This window comes from Gorilla gorilla, chromosome 6, assembly GCF_029281585.2.
Source record: "Gorilla gorilla gorilla isolate KB3781 chromosome 6, NHGRI_mGorGor1-v2.1_pri, whole genome shotgun sequence".
Lineage (NCBI taxonomy): Eukaryota > Metazoa > Chordata > Mammalia > Primates > Hominidae > Gorilla > Gorilla gorilla.
Window position 1 is genome coordinate 126,273,509 of NC_073230.2, and position 20,187 is coordinate 126,293,695.

At 41.7% G+C, this 20,187-nt stretch overlaps 1 protein-coding gene across 1 annotated transcript in view; it reads right to left on the reverse strand.

Annotated features, from left to right (window-relative positions):
• The window catches only part of WNT2 (Wnt family member 2), a 48,168-nt gene extending 29,799 nt beyond the window's left edge, over window positions 1-18,369 (reverse strand). The window contains exons 1-3 of the mRNA XM_004046101.5: window positions 17,775-18,369; window positions 15,432-15,658; window positions 9,938-10,215 (exon numbers count right to left, since the gene is read on the reverse strand). Coding sequence (XP_004046149.1) covers window positions 9,938-10,215; window positions 15,432-15,658; window positions 17,775-17,857 — 588 coding nt within the window. The 5' untranslated portion in view covers window positions 17,858-18,369. The remainder of the gene's footprint in view (window positions 1-9,937; window positions 10,216-15,431; window positions 15,659-17,774) is intronic.
• Window positions 18,370-20,187: the final 1,818 nt, after the last annotated feature.

Sequence of the window (20,187 nt, forward strand, 5' to 3'; positions counted from 1 at the left end):
GGCAGCATTTTCTTCAATCGCTTCCAGCCCGCGTCCTCTAGGGCAGCATTTTCTTCAATCACAAAACTGATACTTTTAGTCCATCCATTTGCCCATTTTTCAGTTGGTTTCAAACTCAAGTGGAAAAGAGCAGGGGATGTTTATGGACCTCCTTAAACATTTATCTTTTGGGCTTTTTGATGTACTTTCTGGGAGGTTTATTTGGCTTTCTCTTCCAAATTCTTTCTTTTTCTCTAATCGTCACTTTTTCAAAGCTTCCGTTCTTAATTGTGGGTGTCAATATTATGTTTCTGTGAGGAGACTGATTAGGCTATAAAAAAGTTCTTTTATCCTTGAATTACTGCGTTTTCTCCTGCAGTAATTGCAGGAGTAATTTTCCTGCAATTTATTTGTCTTTTTCTTTCATGCTGCTGTATTGAATCTAATATATGATAATCCTTGGACAGTTTCTTCATATTTAAGAAGGAAGTAGTAAAAAGGCATTTAGGAACTCTGGTTGCAGAGGTGGGGCTTGTGGACCAAAAAATATTGCTTTCTGGTGAGTTGGCAGGGCAATGACTATTTTTTTGAGATGAGCTCTTGCTGTGTTGCCCAGGCTAGAGTGCAGTGACTATTCATAGGCACCATAATAGGGCACTACAGCTTTGAACTCCTGGGCTCGAGTGATCCTCCTACCTCAGCCTCCCAAATAGTTGGGACTACACGCAGGCGCCACTGCACCCAGGACACTGGCTCTTATGCTGAAGACTCTTACTCCAGAAAGCCTGGGATGTTAAATGACCGACTTCCGCGGAGTTCTGCTCATGGGGAGAAGGGAGGGGTTGGGGTTCCCTATTCCATCAATGGAATTTTCAGTTATTCCCAATTTTCAGGCCTATGTTTCTCTCCAGGGCTTATTTATATCTGAGGCATTCTCAGGGCTTCTTCCCTCCCATGTTGGCAGTTGCCCCATTTGCTTTTATTCTTCTAGACTGTGGCTTCTCCATCCTTCTTTGTGAGCTACAATTTATTCATTTGCTTTCCATTTTCCAGAAATTCATTTAGCTCTTTCATTTCTTTTACTATTCTTCTTATTGTCAATTTAAACCCTTTTTTTTCTATTACTACAATTTTAATGAAGTTTGGGAGGAAGAGGGGAAACATTACATGTCCTATTCACATTCTTGAGTCAGTTTGCACTTTGAAATATTCTGGAAGGAGACAAGGACTGTGAGGGGAGAAAACGGTACCAATTTATACATTTCTGCACTGCTCAAGCTGCTGCTTTTGATACTATGTGCAAGCACTGTTTTTACAATGGGAAGAGAAAGAATTAGAATAAGAATCAATTACAATGACTTGCTGCCTCTTGCTGATGTGGGATACTGAAAGCTTCCTTCAGAACCTCAAGGCCATAGCCCATGACACAGTCACATCCTGGTTTCTATTTTGTCTCTTGAATCTTTCCTGAAAAGTCTCTTGTTCTACTTCCTTCTTCTTTGATTCTTAATGCAGGTCGCTGTCAAGATTCCATTTTCAGCCCTCTCGTATGCTCCTGTTCTCAATTCTCCCAGCCCCCATGGTTCTTAATATCACCAACTGGCCAGCACAATTCTTAATCAGTCCCCACTCCTCCCCATGTGCCTTAATCCCATCTAAGTTTTACTACGTGGCATCCTGTCAATAAATACTTGTTCATGTGACACAGCTATGCTAAAAAAGTAGTTTTTTGATGACTTCTAAGGACAGCAGGACTCTTTTGGTGTTTAGCTTCATAGAAACCATTTTTAGCTTAATATATAACTATTCTCAACAAAAGCTCTTCAATAGGCTCATAACTGCTTCAGTGCTAAAATCTTAGCAGATTTTTTTATGTGGCCCTTCATTTTTTATTTATTTTGAGCATTTTAAGCCTTTGACCTGCAGAGGCTATTTTCTAATTTTAAAATTTAAGAAACTTCCATTTTTTAGTGTTCTTTTTTTCTTTTAAACAAATTTCTAGATATTAGCATTCTATACCAGACGCAGAAGTCTGTTTAAAAAAAAAGAGCTATGGAAGAAGAAAATACATGCATTGTGTAGGCTAGAACAATTCTATTTTATATTTCTCTGCTCTAACTTTGTGTCAGTATAATACTGAGGCATCACATTCTTTAAGTTCTTGCCATATATCAAACCATGCTAAGCACTTTATATTCACTATTTTATTTAGTCCACACTACCACGTAAGGTATATACTATTATTATCCCATTTTATAGATAAGGATATTGAAACACCCAGGAGTAGAGGAGCTTGCCCTAGATCTCACAGGCAGTAAGTGAGATAACCCAGGGAGGCAGGATATAAGCCAAGCCTGTCTGACACCAAAGTCGACATCACTCTGCTGGTGTTTTTCATATTAGGGTTTGCCAATCTCTGGGGCTCATGTTCCTTGGATTCGGTGAGTTCTATAAGCTTTTACAATTAGTGTTTGCGTATCTAATTATAGTCTAAAAGGAATTATATTGCCAGTTATAAAGACAAACTTCTCCTAAGGAAGTTTTGGTTTCTTAAGTCAGTTCTTCTGAAGACTGAGCCCAAGCAGCCCTTACAGTGTCTTTGTAAAACTTCTTTGCAGAACATGAGAATTTTTTTCTTGTAGGTACCTGCATTTTGCAAAGTTTATGAACCCTGTGTCATGTCATACTGATTTTCTTCCTATCAGAAAGAAGGCAGTCCATTGTATGCTGTGTGAAATATTTGCCAACTTAACAACTTGTCTTAGAAATCCTAGTTAGAATTTATTTTAGGTCCCCATATACTGTGTTTTCACTAAATTATTTAGTTAAACTTGAGCATTTGAAGAAGTGTTAGTACTTCACTTTTTAGTTGGGTATATTCTACAAAGTCACTCATATATTTCTGGTTCTATATCAGTTTTCCTGAGGGAAACTCTCATTAAAAACATATTATTTAATTTTCACCTGCTGGCTTGAAGCCAAGTACATTTATTAACAATTGAATCCTTTTGACAGGTCCACATCTCTAAGATAGAAGTTACTGAAAATTGGGCCAACTCATACCTTTTAAACATACACACTCTGGAACTAAGAAGAAAAATTTATTAAAAATTGTGCAGCTGATTTGCTTATGCAAACATTTATTAACTTAAGACATTGTGATTTCTTGAGCACTGTCATTCTTTAAAAACAGTGACTGTGGGTGGGCTTAGCTAGAAAATATAAGGTGTGGAATTTACATTTGTGGAATTCAAGAACATTACCGTTGACTAACCATATTTATAATAATTCTTATTGACTAATGAGGCAAGTCTAAAAAACATTTTCCACTAATAATAGAACTTTACATGGAACTGCAACAATTTTGTTAAGAGTTATTCCCTGTCTTGGGACTTGACTTTTGGTTAGTTTTTGGTTCATATGATAAATAAAGATCTCTAATATCAAGCACATATTATTTTGGGGTCCAACAAGACAGAGGTGAGCCTGGCAGAACTGATCTAACTTTTAAAAATGCTTTTCATTTTATGAACTAAGGAGACCAGTAAGTAAACAAATACCTACTAAGTGAAATTTATGCCCCACAAAGATGCTCAAGATTGTTGAAGGGAGGGTCAGGATGAATAGGAGGTTAAAGCAATGTGGCTCTGCAGTTCAGTATGGCTTTGGCATTTTCTTTCCTATTGATATTCCCTACTTTCTAAGAGTGTGATTTCTTTGTCATCATGCCCCAGTTCTCTTAGGTCAGACCCATTATTTGTTTATTATTATTCATTTTAAGTGGCATCAAGGGATCAATTTTTTAAAGTCTTGGCCGGGCACAGTGGCTCATGCCTGTAATCCTAGTACTTTGGGAGGCCATGGCAGGAGGATCACTTGGGCCCAGGAGTTTCAGACCACCCTTGGCAACATAGTAAGACCCTGTCTCTACGAAACATAAAAAAAAAAAATTAGTTGAGCACAGTGGCATATGCCTGTGGTCTGAGCTGCTTGGGAGGCTGAGGTGGGAGGATCACTTGAGCCCTGTGCAGTGAGTCATGATTGCACTACCGCACACTCCAGCCTGGTTGACAGGGTGAGACCCTGTCTCCAAAAAAAAATTTTTTTTTAAGTCTTTATTAGAATTTAGATTTGCTTGCTTGTAAAGTTTTACTTACATGTAGTACAACATCCACTTCTGTTTACTTTGAAGCACTTTCTGTAGGTGGAACTTAGAAGTATCTGGTCTGTCCCAGCGCCCAGGTAGGCCATGCTCAGGGGCAGGCCCAGTGCTCTGCAGCACTGACCTTCGGTGGTGCTTGTTTGGATAGTGAGTGGAACTAGAAATTTTGGACCCCCTCACCCTCTAAGCTTCTCCATAGAAAATACAGGATGCCAAGTCAAGTTTGAATTTCAGATGATTTCAATGAGCAAATATATTCAATTTATTTGCTGATTCTGGCCACCCTGCTAAACCTCAGTCTCCTCATATGCAAACTGTATAATAATGGTACCTACCCCTGAGGCTTGCTTACCACCTGGTGTATATGCATAAGTATTTTATTTTATATGGCAACCCTAGTTTGGTAACTTATGCAAAGTTTTGCTCAAGTATTAGAGCCAGTTTTCTGATGCCAGGGCCTTATCCTCCATAATGCCTCAGTCAAGAACTCCTAAACTAAGAGCTCCAAATGAGTAGAGTAGCCAATAATAACATTAACTATCATGTTGAAAATGTAAATATCAACACAGTTGCCATATGCTAATTTTTTAATATTAATAAACACCCAGAAGCTTACTATATCAGTACTTGTATGTACATTTAAGGCTAAAAATAAAATTCAAAGAGATGCAAATTTCTCACAATTTTCCTAGTAAATCTATTTTTTTTTGACATGGGATCTCACTATGTTGCCCAAGCTGATCTCAAACTCCTGAGCTCAAGTGATCCTCCCACCTCAGCCTACCCAGTAGCTGGGATTACAGTTGCATGCCACCTTGCCCAGTTAATTTTTTAAGTCATGAACTCAAACATATTACAGAAGGTTCGAACTTTGATAGCTATCACTCTTTCAAAGTAGACTCTAGAGAAATTAACAAATGCATGAAAATTAAACTTAAGTATTTAACTTTCTCTCCCACTGTTCAATGCCTTCCTCTTGCCTTCCCAGTGGCAGCCAAATGTCTCTGCACAGTATTTGAGGCTCTCCAGGCTGGGTGCCGTGGCTCAAGGCCTGTAATCCTAGCACTTTGAGAGGACAAGTTGGGCAGATCCTTGAGCCCAGGAGTTTAAGACCAGCCTGGGCAACATGGCGAAACCTCATCTCTACCAAAAAACAAACAAACAAATAAGAAACACCCCAAATTAGTCAGGCATGGTGGCAAGTGCCTGTAGTCCCGGCTACTGAGACTGAGGTGGGAGGATTGCTTGAGCCCAGGAGGTCCAGGCTCTAGTGAGCCGAGATTGCGCCACCGCACTCCAGCCTGGGTAACAAAGCGAGACCCTGTCTCAAAAAAAAAAAAAAAAAAAGGGCTCTCCAGATCTGGCTGGGACTCAAATTTCAAATTTTCAGCCTCAGTTCCTATTAACTCTCAGTCTTGAACTCCACCCTAGAGTTCTTGTATTCCTCAACTTTATGATACACTTCCTGCTCCAATATCTGTCTTTGTCTTGAAGTCCCTTCATCCTGGAAAGTGCTTTCCATATCTCAACCATGGGAAATCTTTTATCTCCAGCTCAAACACCCAGTTCTTTTTATGATACAACCATTATCTCCTCAGCTAACTGGCCCTGTGGCTGATTATGTTATTATACCACATAGCATTGCTTGCCTTGCAATTGTATTACTCTTGTCTCCTTCACTAAAATTTAGTTTCTTATGGTCAGGGGCTGCTTTGTTTTATTCTTTTCCACATTGATTTAGTACCAAAACTGATGCCTTTCCCAAAGTAATTCCTTAATAAAATAACTGTTGAACCAAAGTTAGTCCCAAAATACAAGAACAGAGCTCTGAAAGTTGCAGTGCTGTTTGTTGAAATTTTGCGAATCCTCCAAAAAGAAGGCTAAATTGGTTTGGGTGTGCTCACGATGACTGGCAGTTAGGTTTTCAGCACTTAAAACCACTTTTCCTTGTCGTTAAAAACCGATACACATTCATTTTAGAAAATGTGTGAAGACACACACAAAGAAAAAAAATCATCAGTAAACTACCTTCCAAAGGTAGTAGCTGCTGGTTTTTCCCCCGTACATATAGAAATATTGTTTGTTTTCTCAGAAATTCTCAACAAAAGCAATATGGAAATGTAGACAAGGGCACATGGGAGAACAGGAGCGGATGTGAACTCCCAGGATCTAGTACTTCATGATTCTATGACCCTGCTTTAGTCTCTCCATCCCTCTCAGGCCCAGTTGCTCATCTGAAAAGTAGAAATATGAATACTATTTTTTATTCCTACAGGGGTTTTGGAAATATCAAATTATAAAACATTTGACAGTATTTTATAAATTAAAAAATACTATATGCTTGGTTTTATTAGTATGTTAACTGAATAGAAGATGACTCTATAGATAGATGGAGTGATCAGATTGAATCCTAAATAATAATTCCAGCTGGATGGACTTCTGCCTAGCTCTGTTACCTGAGTTACAAATAATCTTAACTTCACAAAAGGGAAAGGAACTTTTATTAAGCATCTATTACATGCCAGGTTCTGTGCTATCTGCCTTACACTTGTCTTCCCGTAGCACCACAAAATGCCCTTTCATACATGAGAAAAACCGAGATTCAATGAGCAAAGCCACTGGTATTGTAAGATTAAAACAAAGGTGCATCTGATTTGAAGTCCCATGTTCTTTTCTATTTTTAAGTTAGAGGCACCTTTTAGGGAAAGTATTTTCATGGAATTCCTCTTATTCTTATGGAAATTCCTACTCTTATAGAAACTTTCAGAGTGATGGAAGGGCAGTAAGACTGGAAACATGAGTTATTTTCATACAGATTCCCTTAGGAACATTTAAAGAAGTTGTGACTATTTCATTATTTCATCTTAGAAGAAACAGTGAACTAACTTTTTTGTTTGTTTGTTTTGTTTTTTTTTTTGAGACAGGGTCTCGTGCTGTCACCCAGGCTGGAATGCTGTGGTGCGATCAAGACTCACTGCAGCCTCAACCTCCCTGGCTCACGTGATCCTCCCACCTCAGCCTCTTGAGTATAGCTGGGAATAGTAGCTGAATGGCTGTGGTAGTAGCACTGCCACACCTGGCTAATTTTTTATATTTTTCTGTAGAGACAGGGTTTCACCATGTTGCCCAGGCTGGAAGAGTGGACAAATTTAAAAGGTGCTTGTTTGCAAGCTCATCAAAGGAAATAAATGGCAGATATTGACCTTTTGCATGTAATTTACCTAAAACTATCTTAAAATGTAATTTGGAAGTTTTTATAGCATGGTTTCTTTAGACCTAAACAGAGCTGCTGAAGGATGCTATAGAATTTCCTTCTTGATAGAATATTTGTTTTGAACAAGACAGGCTTATCTTTTTAGTGCTTATTCATAGTCCTAATTGGAGGTGGAAAACTAGACTCAATCAAGGATGAGCATTTAAGTAAACATGAAAGAAAAAAATCATTATAAATTCTGCTGAAACTATGATTAAATGATATAGCACAGAGGATCTAAAATGACATTACAGTACAGAGACACATGAGGGTGCTCTAACCAACTGCTATAATAAATAAATTGTTCAAATATTGGGGAAAAATTAAGGCCCGTTATGAATGGCAGTGATGAATTCTGACTTTTAACATTAGCTAAACAGAACAATCTTAGAATAGATGGTTTTAAAAAAAATGAAATATATTGCTCTCCCCTACCCCTCCCAGTTTAAAAAGTAGATGTTCATATTGGCCAATTTGGAAAATGCTGAAAAGCACAAAGAAGAAGAAAAAAAGTGGACTGATGTTACCGTCAGCCCTGGGAGGTGGGGGCTTTCTAGAGCCTTAGAGCCAAGCCAGTTGGAGGCTTAGCTCAGGAGGCCTGCCTTCAAACAAGCCCAGGCTGTTCTCATTTTGATTCCACAGACCTTCTGCTAGTACAAAGGGGGAGTAGAGACTGGGGGTCTAATGACGGCAAGAAGAGAATTAGAGACGCATGTTTATCTCAATACATTTACTCTCATTAAAGTTCATATTCACTGACATCATGCATCTCCTTGAAAAAGTCTGCCCACCCACCATTAATTAAAGCCACATTTTAAAAAGTCAGTGTGTGCACTTTTATTCCAATCAAAAGTAGCCTCCTAAGTTTTGCAGAGCAGGCAGGAGAATATCTGAGGCCTGACAGCTGTTCACCTCTACACGGTGAAGAATCATGTGATTTACATTAAAAGTTGTGTTTATTCAGGGCCTAAAATATAATAGCTATGATCTATTGTCTTGAAGAGTTGAAACATTCAATATCTAATGACCTATTTAGTGAAATTAACGTTTATTTTGATAAGTCAATGTTCTTTTGGATATAATATCTTTTATCTTTCCAAATAGAGAAATCTAACTATATACCCTGTTTGAACAATTAAGCAGCACACTCCTATCAAAGTCACCACACTTTATAACTTATACATGTACTATCAATGTTAGGACAAAGGTCAGTGTAAATTTTTTTATCCAAATCATTGCACAAACAGTAATTACCAATAGTTGTAGGATTGCACAACCATAGTCTATTTTCTTGGCAGTAGTGACTGTAAGTTCATAAATTCATGAAAATTAGGAATGTTGATTTTTAAAGTTCAAGAAAGGTACTATTTGTAAACAGTTCAGGTCACACTCATGTTATACCATGTGCTAAGCAAGAGTTCTTTCCTTCCAACTTCATTTAAATGAGATTTGTTCTCTCCAGGAGCCTAGTAAAGGGGTTTTCATCCATTCTTTTCTATTATTTTTCCTATTAAAGCCCCCCCAGGGACCTTTCAATTTTATGCTGATCTTTCTTTATATATTAATATCAAACATATTTTTATGTTATGTTGATAAAACACAAATTATCGTTACCTCTTCCTATTGGCAATTAGATTATTCTAGAATAGTTCTGAACAAATATTTGATTCACCCAGCCAGTTAATGCTTTCCACACAAAAGCATCAAGTACAGCATTAAATTCTCTAGTTATTCTGGTCATACCACCGTACCAAAAGACATGGGTCATCAATGGGTCTGAACACTGGCATTGAAATGGTTTAATCGTAAAGCACCCCTGGACTACGTGTTGAAACCTAACTTTCCAGTCCTTTCTACTAACTTCCTTGTGACCTTGAGTACCTTGAGGGCTTCAGTTTCCTCATTTAACAAATGATAGTTAGAGGGTGTACACTGACTGGAGCCCAGGAAGTTAGTCAGGTCTAGAGGAGAAGGGGCCAGAATACCCTCTGGGGATCATGTCTTCTCCTGGTCCACTTACTTATCCAGCACCAGAAACAACAAGGTGGGGCTTTTATGAGTGAGACTTGGGTCAGGTTCCCAAAGAGGGCATCCCTAAATCTAGAAGAAGCCGACAAACCATGCTTGATGAGTTGTTTTCATGATACATGTAAGAAAAGATGCTCTGGGTCTTTATATCCCTTAGATATAAGCATTCAGTGTACCATTGCTATGTGGGATGAAGCACTATCCTAACCCAAAGTTCATATCTTCTGCTTAAATGACAGTGTCCAGAGAGACCATAAAAGACTTGAATCAACACAATGCCAAACACAATGGGTGGACTCCTTCAACTAGCTGTAGGAAGGAAGGTGGAGTGTGGGCGGGAATATTTCAACCTAGTTATTGGTATTCTTCCGAACAAACAGCTAATGGCTGGGGGACAGTAGGAAGTTGTGACTACACAGCATTTTATCAATTCTAGGGAAGTTTAAGATAAGCTCTGCCTAAGTGGTTTATAAAGCCATGCAGCCTACAAAATGAGCACCGTTGCATTTCCATACCTTCCTGCCAGCTCTGTTGTTGTGAAGATTCATCAGGGCTCTGGCATCCTTTCCTTTCCTTTCCTTTGCATCCACAAATGCGCGGGCAAATTTGATCCCATAGTCAATGTTATCACTGCAGCCACCCCAATCAAAAATGCCTTTGCTGTCCTTGGCGCTTCCCATCTTCTTTGGATCACAGGAACAGGATTTTACTTCTCCTTGGCTACAGGCCCTGGTGATGGCAAATACAACTCCAGCTGAGGAGATGGCATAAACAAAGGCAGATTCCCGACTACCTGAAACAAAAATGCTTTTCTTAAAAGTGGTCCGGTAGCACTATTTCTGAATAACTTTCATATGATAATTGTTTAATATTTACTCTGTTTCAGACAACCTTTGCCACTAGACAACAAGGTACTGATATTCCTGAAGGGTTCTTTTCTAGAGCCCAGGCTCTTTCTTTAATATGAACCATCTCCATCTAATATAGGTTTTTGTCAATTTAGGTATCTGTGTGGCAGCTCTTCTTAAATAAGCAGTATCAAAGAAAAAGATGGCCTTGCCCAGCTCCTGGCTTCACATTAGTCTCAAACACAGGCTTGCCCTGTTTCAACAGAGAGCTCTAGATGTCCTAGAAGAGAGGAGCATAGCATCTCTAGGCCTTTTTCTTTACAGTCTGAATGCTACAATTCTATCATTCCACAATATAGTTGGGTACTCATGACACCACAGCTTTCCTCAAAATATCCTTCCAAACCTCCAGGACTTACTGAAGATACTCATATGCACTTAAATTATTGAGAATGAAATACTGAATTCAAAGAAATCTAGGGACTAAGGTGGGAAGAGAATTCTGGCAGTAACCAGCCCCTTGCATTAACACTGGAGAGCTTGGGCTTGGCATTGACTTTCATAAGTAATTGAGAGATTGCTGAAGGCAGTATGCAATATTCTTGAGTTACATACTATATGTCTAACTATTAAGGTGAATTTACTTTCTTCTGGAACACCTGCACTAATCACTGGTATTGGGTAAAAGACAGTGAAAAGTTTTTCTTTGGTTTTTCTGGAAGGAAACAAATTTACCGCCTATAATTAGACTTGGGCAAGAACCCTTTGGGGTGCTTTCTTAGAATTGTTCTTTATTAGAGCACAGGCTACTTTCACTTACAGGCTGAAAGGTACATATTTCAGTGCAATAACTACATTAAATTATTTTAATAATCTGTAGTAACTCATAACACGGTGTTGTGGTATAGTGACAGATATAAGGCTCTTTAGGGTCCGTGTGCACCTCATTTTTCAAGTGGAGCTGTATTTCATTGTTATTAGCATGCCCTTTTATTAATGGTTGCTGCGGCAAATATATTAACAATCAAAATAGAAGCTGGATAACCTAATGCCAATGCAAGGCAGAAAACAGAGAACCATTCGGTGATTCAATATGTCAAGAGGAGTGTGACTTTTTGAACCACACAGCTGGGAGAGCAAACCACCTTTTCACATTGAAGCCCTGCTTGTTTCCGTTTGTCATTCAGTGTTAAAATTTATTATACATCCCTTGCAATATTTGCTCTGCTAGTCTCATTATTAAAAATCAGGAAAACATATCTACACCGTATTAAATGGCACTTACCTCAGCCTTCAGAAAATATTTACCCCCTAAACCTCTAACCATCAAAAAAGGAATCAATCATGCCCTGTAGTTAGGTAAAATCAATTATATGACTATTCGCCATAGGTAGCAGGTAGTGCTCTCCAGAGGGAAATATGATGGTTACGAGAGCTGTTTTAAAGAGTCCCAGCTTATACTATATAGACCACAGATATTCTAAGTGGAATTGAGATGTTTTGTAAAAGAAGGCGACTAATACATGCTAATGTGACTTAATCTCAGATAGTGGCTTTCAGATAAATAAAACTTTTATTATATCCATTTTACAGTTTAGGAAAATACCTTTTCCATAGTTACGCCATTTATCTTCTAAAGCTTGGTTTGGGATTTAGAAGCCGGCGCCCATGTTTAGAGAGATCACATAGAGGAGGAAATTCCCAAAAGCTTAAGTATGTAGCACTAGTCTTATTTTTTAAGGAGAAAGAAGAGACATTTTATGAAGTGGTCTATTAAGGGAAAGGCATGGAAGACGGGGATGATACTATATCAGGTAACCAGACAGTATTTTGAAAGCGACAAGAGAAATAAATTGTCTAGGTGCAGAATTCATCCTGGTATAACTTGGAAACAATTACATTAACTTGTTGACTGAAAGAAAACAAATCACAATCTGCTTCATTTCAGAAATAATTTCCAAAGCAAAAATATGACTTTTCTAAATATTTGTCATGTATTATTCAAACACATTACTAAATAGCTAGATGTTCCTTTATTTAAATTAAAAATTTAGCACATTGACTGGTTTTTCATTTTACCTCCAGATGGTTTGGTACCGTGTAGATATAGCCCTAAAATGTTTTCAGTTAAGTGTTTAGATGAATCACTAAAATGTTATGTGTGAAGTAGTAGCACATTTCAAGAGCTGGCTTTGTAACAAAACAAATTTTGATCTTGGGCCTCTTCTTAGAAAGATCCTTTTTAAAGCTATCACAAAATGAAACAAAATCCAAATCTAAGTGGTGACATCTGTATTTCCTAATGTGTTGCTATTGAAGTTTCTCTAATTTTTGTATGGAGATAAATCAAGCACTGTCTATTAAGTACATAGGCACAGTTTTTATTTGGGGTAGAGAGATTGTTACCTAGGAAGGAAAACTCTAGAAGCTAGGGTTTCTTGAAGGTTATGGATTGTTCAATTCTCTTTAAAGTATTTGCTTTATAAAAAAATATTTATAAGGATGAGAACTAATTACTTTTGTGTTTTCTAAGGCTAATTCTAGAATTTTGGAGGTGTATTCTTGGAGGAATATTTTTAGATTTGCTAGTTCTGTCCTTGTTTCTCTGCCTGTGACTGGTAACTATCTGTTGAATGAGTAAATTACAAATGTTTCTAAAAATTGTACTGTCTTATTCTGACTCTCTAAAGTCAAACAGGCAAATGTTCTCCATTTCTCTATGACCACGGGACATTTTGGTAATTTTATGTTCTTCTTATAAATGGTCTTGCCCTTTGCCTTTCCTATTCATCTATGAGCATATTTAGGTGTCCACAACTCTAAGATGTAACTTTTTCTCCAAGCAACTAATTGTAGAAATCTTTGGATAGCTTCATTGGAATTTCTTGATTATTTCCAGGATAAGCTGCTTTAGGCCAAATTCAGCCTTCCCATAACCAACACAAAATCATCACTGACAGTCACAAGAGTTTGCATAAACATCTGAGAGGGAACCTGGCCTTCTGTGAAGAATGGAAAGAAATTGTGTAGCATGAGTGGTTTAAGTTCTGAGTACTTTGGCAAAGTATTCTGCTTCATCTGAAAAAAATCTGAAGGAAGTACAAGTTAGAATCTCTTATTTACCTGAGGCCTAGACTAATTTAAACTAGTTCTGTTTCCTCCAGTTCTGTCACCCAGGCTGGAGTGCAGTGGCAATATGTTGGCTCACTGCAACCTCCTCCTCCCAGGTTCAAGTGATTTTCATGCCTCAGCCTCCCAAGTAGCTGGGATTAAGGGCGTGTACCACCACACCCATGGGGTTTCGCCATGTTGGCCAGGCTGATCTCGAACTCCTGGCCTCAAGTGATCTGCCCACCTCAGTCTCCCAAAGTGCTGGGATTATAGGAGTGAGCCTGGCTGTTACCTCTAGTTCTAACCTCCTTCATCTCAGCAATTCTACAGCTCTGAAGAAAATAATAGTGTCAAGATTAAGTTACAGTATTTTATAAATGAATCCCCAGCTTTGATGGATATATTTTCTTTAGGATCACTGGTCAATATTGCTTCCTTTGATATGTGATCTAAAGGTTTTATTCAAATATGTAGACATCTTAATAGATCCAGAGATTATCATTTCATAAATGAGACGTACATCTAATTTGAAATCATTGCAAAATGGTTGTAAGCACTTTGAAAAAAAATCCCGATATGTTTTAAACACTGAGAGCCATGCATAATATATCCAAAGATTACTCGTGCTAGATATTTGCAAACTCTCTTTAACAAGGTCCAGTTTCTTTAATTGATTCACTGGCAAGATAATCTAGGTGAAGTCTTAAAATTCCATGAAGCTGAAATTTATTATTAACCTTTCAAAAATTTGCGATGTCATATTGAAACTCCAAAAGGAATGCAGAAGAATATAGTTCTTAAACTAGAGAATAAAATTGCAGAATATCGCAGTAAATTAACTTTAGGGATACTCTAAGAATGAGAGTACTACGCCCTTGGGGGATTTTAGAGACATTCAGTTATGCATTTGGCCTCATAAAACCCTAGGGCTGTGATGATTACATGATAGAAACACCCTCTGTTAAGCATTACCAAGTGCACAGTCCGGATGATTTTCTTAGGAATTGGGGGGGGGGGTAGGCAAAAACAAGTAAAAAGTTTCCTATTTTTGGGGTTTGCACATAAACTGCTGTGTTTTCTGTCAGATTTTCTAATAGCAAATGGACTGTGGTGTTTCCTGGAGAATGCTAATAATGCCAGGTTAACAGATGGGTATTATTTGAAAATGAAATATGATTTTCAATTAATTTTCTTTGATTGTGTCCTAGCTAGTGAGCTACTTTCCATATTCAGAACTTTTAAGAAGCTTACTACATAATTAGAAAATGTTTAAGGTTCCTGCTAAGGAAGAAAAAACCTCTATGTATTCATGTTTCCCACCTCTATCCTCCATAGCTATCCTTATTGCTTAAAATGTAGCTGGAAAATAATAGGTACCCACTACAAGTTTATCCACTCATTCATCATAATGAATGAACAGGGCCTGCAATACACAAGGCACCAAGCAAGGTGCAGGGAATATAGGTTAGTTTCTGCCCTTACAGAATTTACAATCTGTTGGGAGGAAAAATGTTGAATTTAGACACAGAGGCACCAAGGCTGAGTAGCTGAATGGAAGGTGAAAAGTGGTGAGTAGAGATTTGTCTCTGCTTCTTAATATCACTTACATGGTGTTTTTGCAATACTGATAATCCTTTGCTGAGAAAAGATTTGAAGATTCTATGCTGATGATCTGCTCAAATTCTTCTGGAGGAAGCCCCAGAAAGCCAAGGAAAAAGTCAAAAGAGACTTGTGGCTCCTCCCTCTCGTCTCTTAGAGACGAAGTCTGAACCTGGAGGATGTGCCGTATTGGAGTGATGGACAGAGCAAAGAGTGAAAAGACAACAGCCTGGGGTTCTACTTCTTCCTTTTAATTCACCTCTTACAAGCCTCTAGACATGTTCCTTGATTTCTCTAGTCCTCACCTATAGAACAGGGACAATGACGCCCAACTGAACAAACTTCTGATGGAATAAAATGCAATAGAAGATAAGCAGGGTCTTTGAAGATGGAGTAAGGGAGCTGTGCATGAGTAGAGAGCCATAGGGCTGGGTGAAGGCAGGAGACTTACTTCGGAGTAGGACCCTGCCAAAGAGGCTGTGATCCCTGTCCAGGGTGTTGCAATTCCAGCGGTGCTGGCGGAACTGGTGCTGGCATTCTGCTGTCCACTCGGCCACGCCCTGGCTAATGGCACGCATCACATCTGGATGTCGATGACACAGCTGCCGCTGGCTGCTCACCAGGCCTGGCACATTATCGCACATCACCCTGGAGGAGCCACCTGTAGCTCTCATGTACCTATAAGGGACCAACCAACACAGAGGTGAGGGCAACGTGAACAGGGAGTCCTGGCTCAGTGTTCCTGGGAGACTAAGGAGTTCAAAGCACTTTTCAAATATGAATTCCTTATCCTTCTGGTGATATTAGAAAGCAAGGGTATTTACTTTTTAATTTAGTGGAGAAACCGGCAAGGCAGACAGGCGTAGTGAGTGATCTTGCAGAAGTCATCCCCAAAATGCTGTGATGACTGTCTGTTGGACATGAAGCTAGGTCTACCAGATGATGCTCTGGGCAGGGGGACAGAGGCAAGGTCGGCATTTGGGGAAGTGAATGACGGGTAAGAAGCAACGTGTCTTGGGGAGAATGTGTGGAAGACTGTTCTCAAGAAGGCTCAGATCTCAGTGACACAATGTGTCTGGACTTGGCTTTGGGGGAAGCTGACCTTAGAAGCTCTTCGTTCCCATTATTTGACAGAATGTCTTAAAAACTGTCTGTATCTGTCTAATCAACACCTGCTGGTATCTGATGTTACACTCTCCTCACAGACAGGCTGTTCTTTCCTTACTGAAGAGCCTTTTAAATATTTCCATTTTGTAGCTCTTTTTGGCTTTTATAAAGATCCTTTGGAAAAAATTCTTTCTATTGTTATTAAGGACACTAAATGTTTGGAAGAATCAAACAGTGTTATAGCTCCATAAAGTACTTTTTGAAAAGAAACTTTAACAAAAAATTACATCATCATCTCTACCCAGATGTTCTCTATTAGTCGTGAAATGTTTAGAAAGGTACCTTTTATATAACCCAAGCTGCCATAGGTGTCTTTTGAAGCGATCAAACAAGGAGAATGTCTTTTTCTTGTATTTTCATTATTTTATATGATCATAAAATCGTTACAGCTGTGACTTCCAAAAAATATATTTAAGTGACAGCTGAGAGACAATGTGACAAAAAGCCTGAGCAATAAATAATGTTTATACACCCATGGAAACAGAAATAGTCATTTTATTGAAAAATGGTCAGTCTGATAAATCAATCTTTGATCCTGTGTCAGCAATGTCAAGGCTAAACGCCTCCCTGTTCAAAGCCGGCTTAGGAAGGAATTGAACCCCTCTTCCCATCAGCGCATTGCCTTGCTCCTTTGAAGAGCTCCAGTGTCTTCCTAAAAATTTCCCTGCTCTAGTCTGTAATTTAGGTGAGACCCCTTACCAGATTCTTTAAAAATTAGCCCACGATAACGGGTGTCTCTGAATCAATATTTTAATATCTGTTCTGAAACTTTTAGGTGCAAGGAAATTACAGGGCTATCAACTCTATCTCTTTCCAAGACCAGAAAGTCGGCAGATGGAGAACGGTTTCTAGATGGGGAGGGAATCTGCCTTTGGAACTTTTAGCGACCTGGTATGGTTCAACATTCCATCACTATGCAAAAATAAATAAATAAATTGCAGACCAACGTACAAAGGAAAGCAGCAAAGTTACTCTTTGCGGGGACGGTTGTGAACAAGGTAACATCTTAGAGACAGACCCCGGGGTCTGTAGCTTTGCATTAAAGCCATAGTCTCTAACTGGAGGCAGCAAAATGTTCTTCCGCCCCACTGGGGTGAACCTGGAATGTGGAAGGACGGGAAATAATACAAAGTCACACGCTTTAGGTTCTACAACTCCTGACTGGCTGAATTGGCCCGTCGATGTCGATTTACCTTGCGGCAGTTTTGGCGGGGTGGGGGCTGGGATGGGGGAGGCGGTTGTAGTTTTCAAGGTGAATTTACACACACACACACACACACACACACACACACGTCTGTGCTAGAGCTGGAGACCAGGCTAGCACGTCTCTCAACAGGATAAGAAATTGGCTGATTTTGCTGTCGCTCAGCTGGATCCAAATAAACCAAACATCGGAGCTCTCATTTGAGGGGGAATGTGGTTTTATGGAGTTGTCAAAGCTGAAATGATCTTCTGGGAAAAGAGAAGGGGCTCACCATGGGGCGATAAGAGGGCAGTAGCCAGGGTTCGGGCCAGAATCCGAGACTGCTGCGGCCGCGGGGGAACGCAGCCAGGAAGGGTCTATGAGGCCAATGCGGTCCCCATTCCGATCTCCAAAATCCCCCCGCGCCCGTGCGCGTGGACTTACCACCATGAAGAGTTGACCTCGGGGGTGAGCCAGGTCAAGAGCAGAGGGAGCCAGAGCCAGATTCCACCGAGAGGGGCGTTCATATTAACCCCCTTGCGTCTGCATCAGGTCAGACTCCGTGTGCGGGCGCCATGCGTGCCCAGAGCAGAAGCGCTCAGCTCCGGGAGCGCCTCGTCACGGCCGCCGGCGCCTCGCCGCGCCCCCGCCCCCCCGCTCGCGTCTGCGACGAGTGGCGAGACTCGCTGATAAAGTTTCAAACGATGGGCCCGGCGAGCGATAAAGGCCAGCCCGGGCCGCCTCGCCCACAGCCCAATTCCCCAGGCGCAGCGAGCGCCTGCAGCCCGAAAGCTCTGCGCGCCTCGCGCGCGCCCCTGTCCGCTCTGCTCCCCTCCGGGCGCAGCCGAGGGAGGGGGTGCTGCGCCTGGCGGGGGTGGGGAGAAACGCGGGGTTTTAGACACGGGTGCATGAAATTATGGCAAGAGATGTCTGGGGATGAGGTGAGGCGGGGAAGGGGGAACACCGCTGCATGGTTACGAGCACACGCGAATACAGGAACCTTTAGGGAAGCTCCAGGCCAAAGAGCATCCGTGGGCTCTCGGAGCGCGCGTTCCGGATTGCCGAGGCCATCCGCTGGCAAACAAGTCCCTGAGCGTGCAATGTGAGGAAACGAGGAAGGGGGCCGGGGGATAAGGAGATTACTGTGCATGGGATACAAGAATCCAGAGACGATTCTCAACTCATTGCTTCGCTTCTCTCCCTGAAGCTGGGATGAAGAGCTAGCACTTGTAAATTTGGAGCTGCCGCGTCTATGCAGGGCAAGGTTAGGGAGGGGCCAGGCCTCTGCGAAATGACCTGTTGGCTTTGATTCCTTGGTGCTGGGCTTAAATACAGAGCCCATAGGGAGGGGAACTTGGAGGGTCCATGACCCTCGGGACCTAACCCAGCAGTATCTGCCAAAGCACCCAGGAAAGATGCAGTTTTTACGCACACCCAGCTCCTCTCCGGAGCTGCGGAGCGCAAAAGATCACATAGAGAGGAACCGAGGCAGCCAGGCGTTCGCCGGGGGTGTGCGCCCTTGCACCTCCTGCCGCCTGGACGCTCAGCCTGTGCGCCTTGTGGAGGTTAAGGGACCCTCGGTCCTGGACCTGGGCCCCCGCCCAGCCAAGAGAGAGGGGCTTGGGCCCGCGGGTGGAGCATTTTGAGCAGTAGCTGGCTTGTAGCCGCGCCGTTTATCACCGGAAAGGAAGGAAGACCAGGAACTTGTGGCGGCCGTGAACTGTTCCATTGCTCTTTTCCTGGGGCGGAGGGACTCACTGCCCGTCCGAGGAGCGTGCTCTGGGGAATAGAGTGTGCGCCTGTGTGTATGTGTGGGAGGCGAATTGTTCGCAGGGCGTGGGGGAGGGGGTGCCGCCCAGATCGGAAGGACGGGCTCTCCCTCTCTCCAGCCCACCCTCGGGCCTGGACTGGCCAGAGCGTCAGCCCTCGCCGGCAGCGAGCGCGGTGAGAGGCTGGACAAGGCGAAGCTCAGAGACGCCAAAAACCTGAAAGATGCTGTCATCACCACCCCCTTCCCCCACGCTGGTCCCTGGCAGGTCCGGCCCCTCCCAGGCTGACCCAGATACATCCCCGTTTGGGTCCGGAAAGGGAGGGGAGGGAAACAAGCACCGCGCCACCCACGACTCGGGAAGAGCAGGGCTCCTCGCCAGGGCCGCTCCGTATCGCTGGGCCGCGACCCAGGGAAGTTCTGCTTGGTCTGCGTCGGGCGGGCGGGAGGTGCAGGGAGGGCGCGTGGGGCGGCAGGCAGCGGGGCGGGGGAGCGTTTCTGCTCGCCGTGTGTGCACGCCGGCCATGGGGAGGGTATGATAGGCACCAAAGAGCAACACGCCTCTCATGTATTTCCATGCTTATGCTCACAAACCTCCTTCCCCCGTGAAGCAGGGGAATAAACGAAAGCTTACCTCCACCCTTCTTTGTCCCGCGTTTTCTTGAAGTAAATCCAGACACTTAGGAAAGAAAAGGTGGTTGGCTCCGAGGAACCAGAAACATTGCCAAAATTTCACTTCTACCGTGAATAAAGTAGGAGTGTGGATGTGTATGTTGGGAAAGGTAGACAGTTGTATGATTCTCTCATGGAGATTATGATTTGAAACCACCTAAAAAACTCCAACTCAAGTTCCACCCATCTCAGCACATCGTGTCCTCACAGCTAAGGGGTGTTAGAAGTACATGGAATGTGACCATCAGCTTACAGGCCCTTGCTCTCCGCCCAGGGAATTAGTGAGTGGCCAGGAGACCTGCCCTTCAGTTGATGGTGAGGCCAATAGAATGACCTAAACCTGAAACAGACCTCCTGGAAAAGGAATGGACCATCCCCAAAAGCTAATTAAATCCACGCCAGAGGACTTCATCCTGG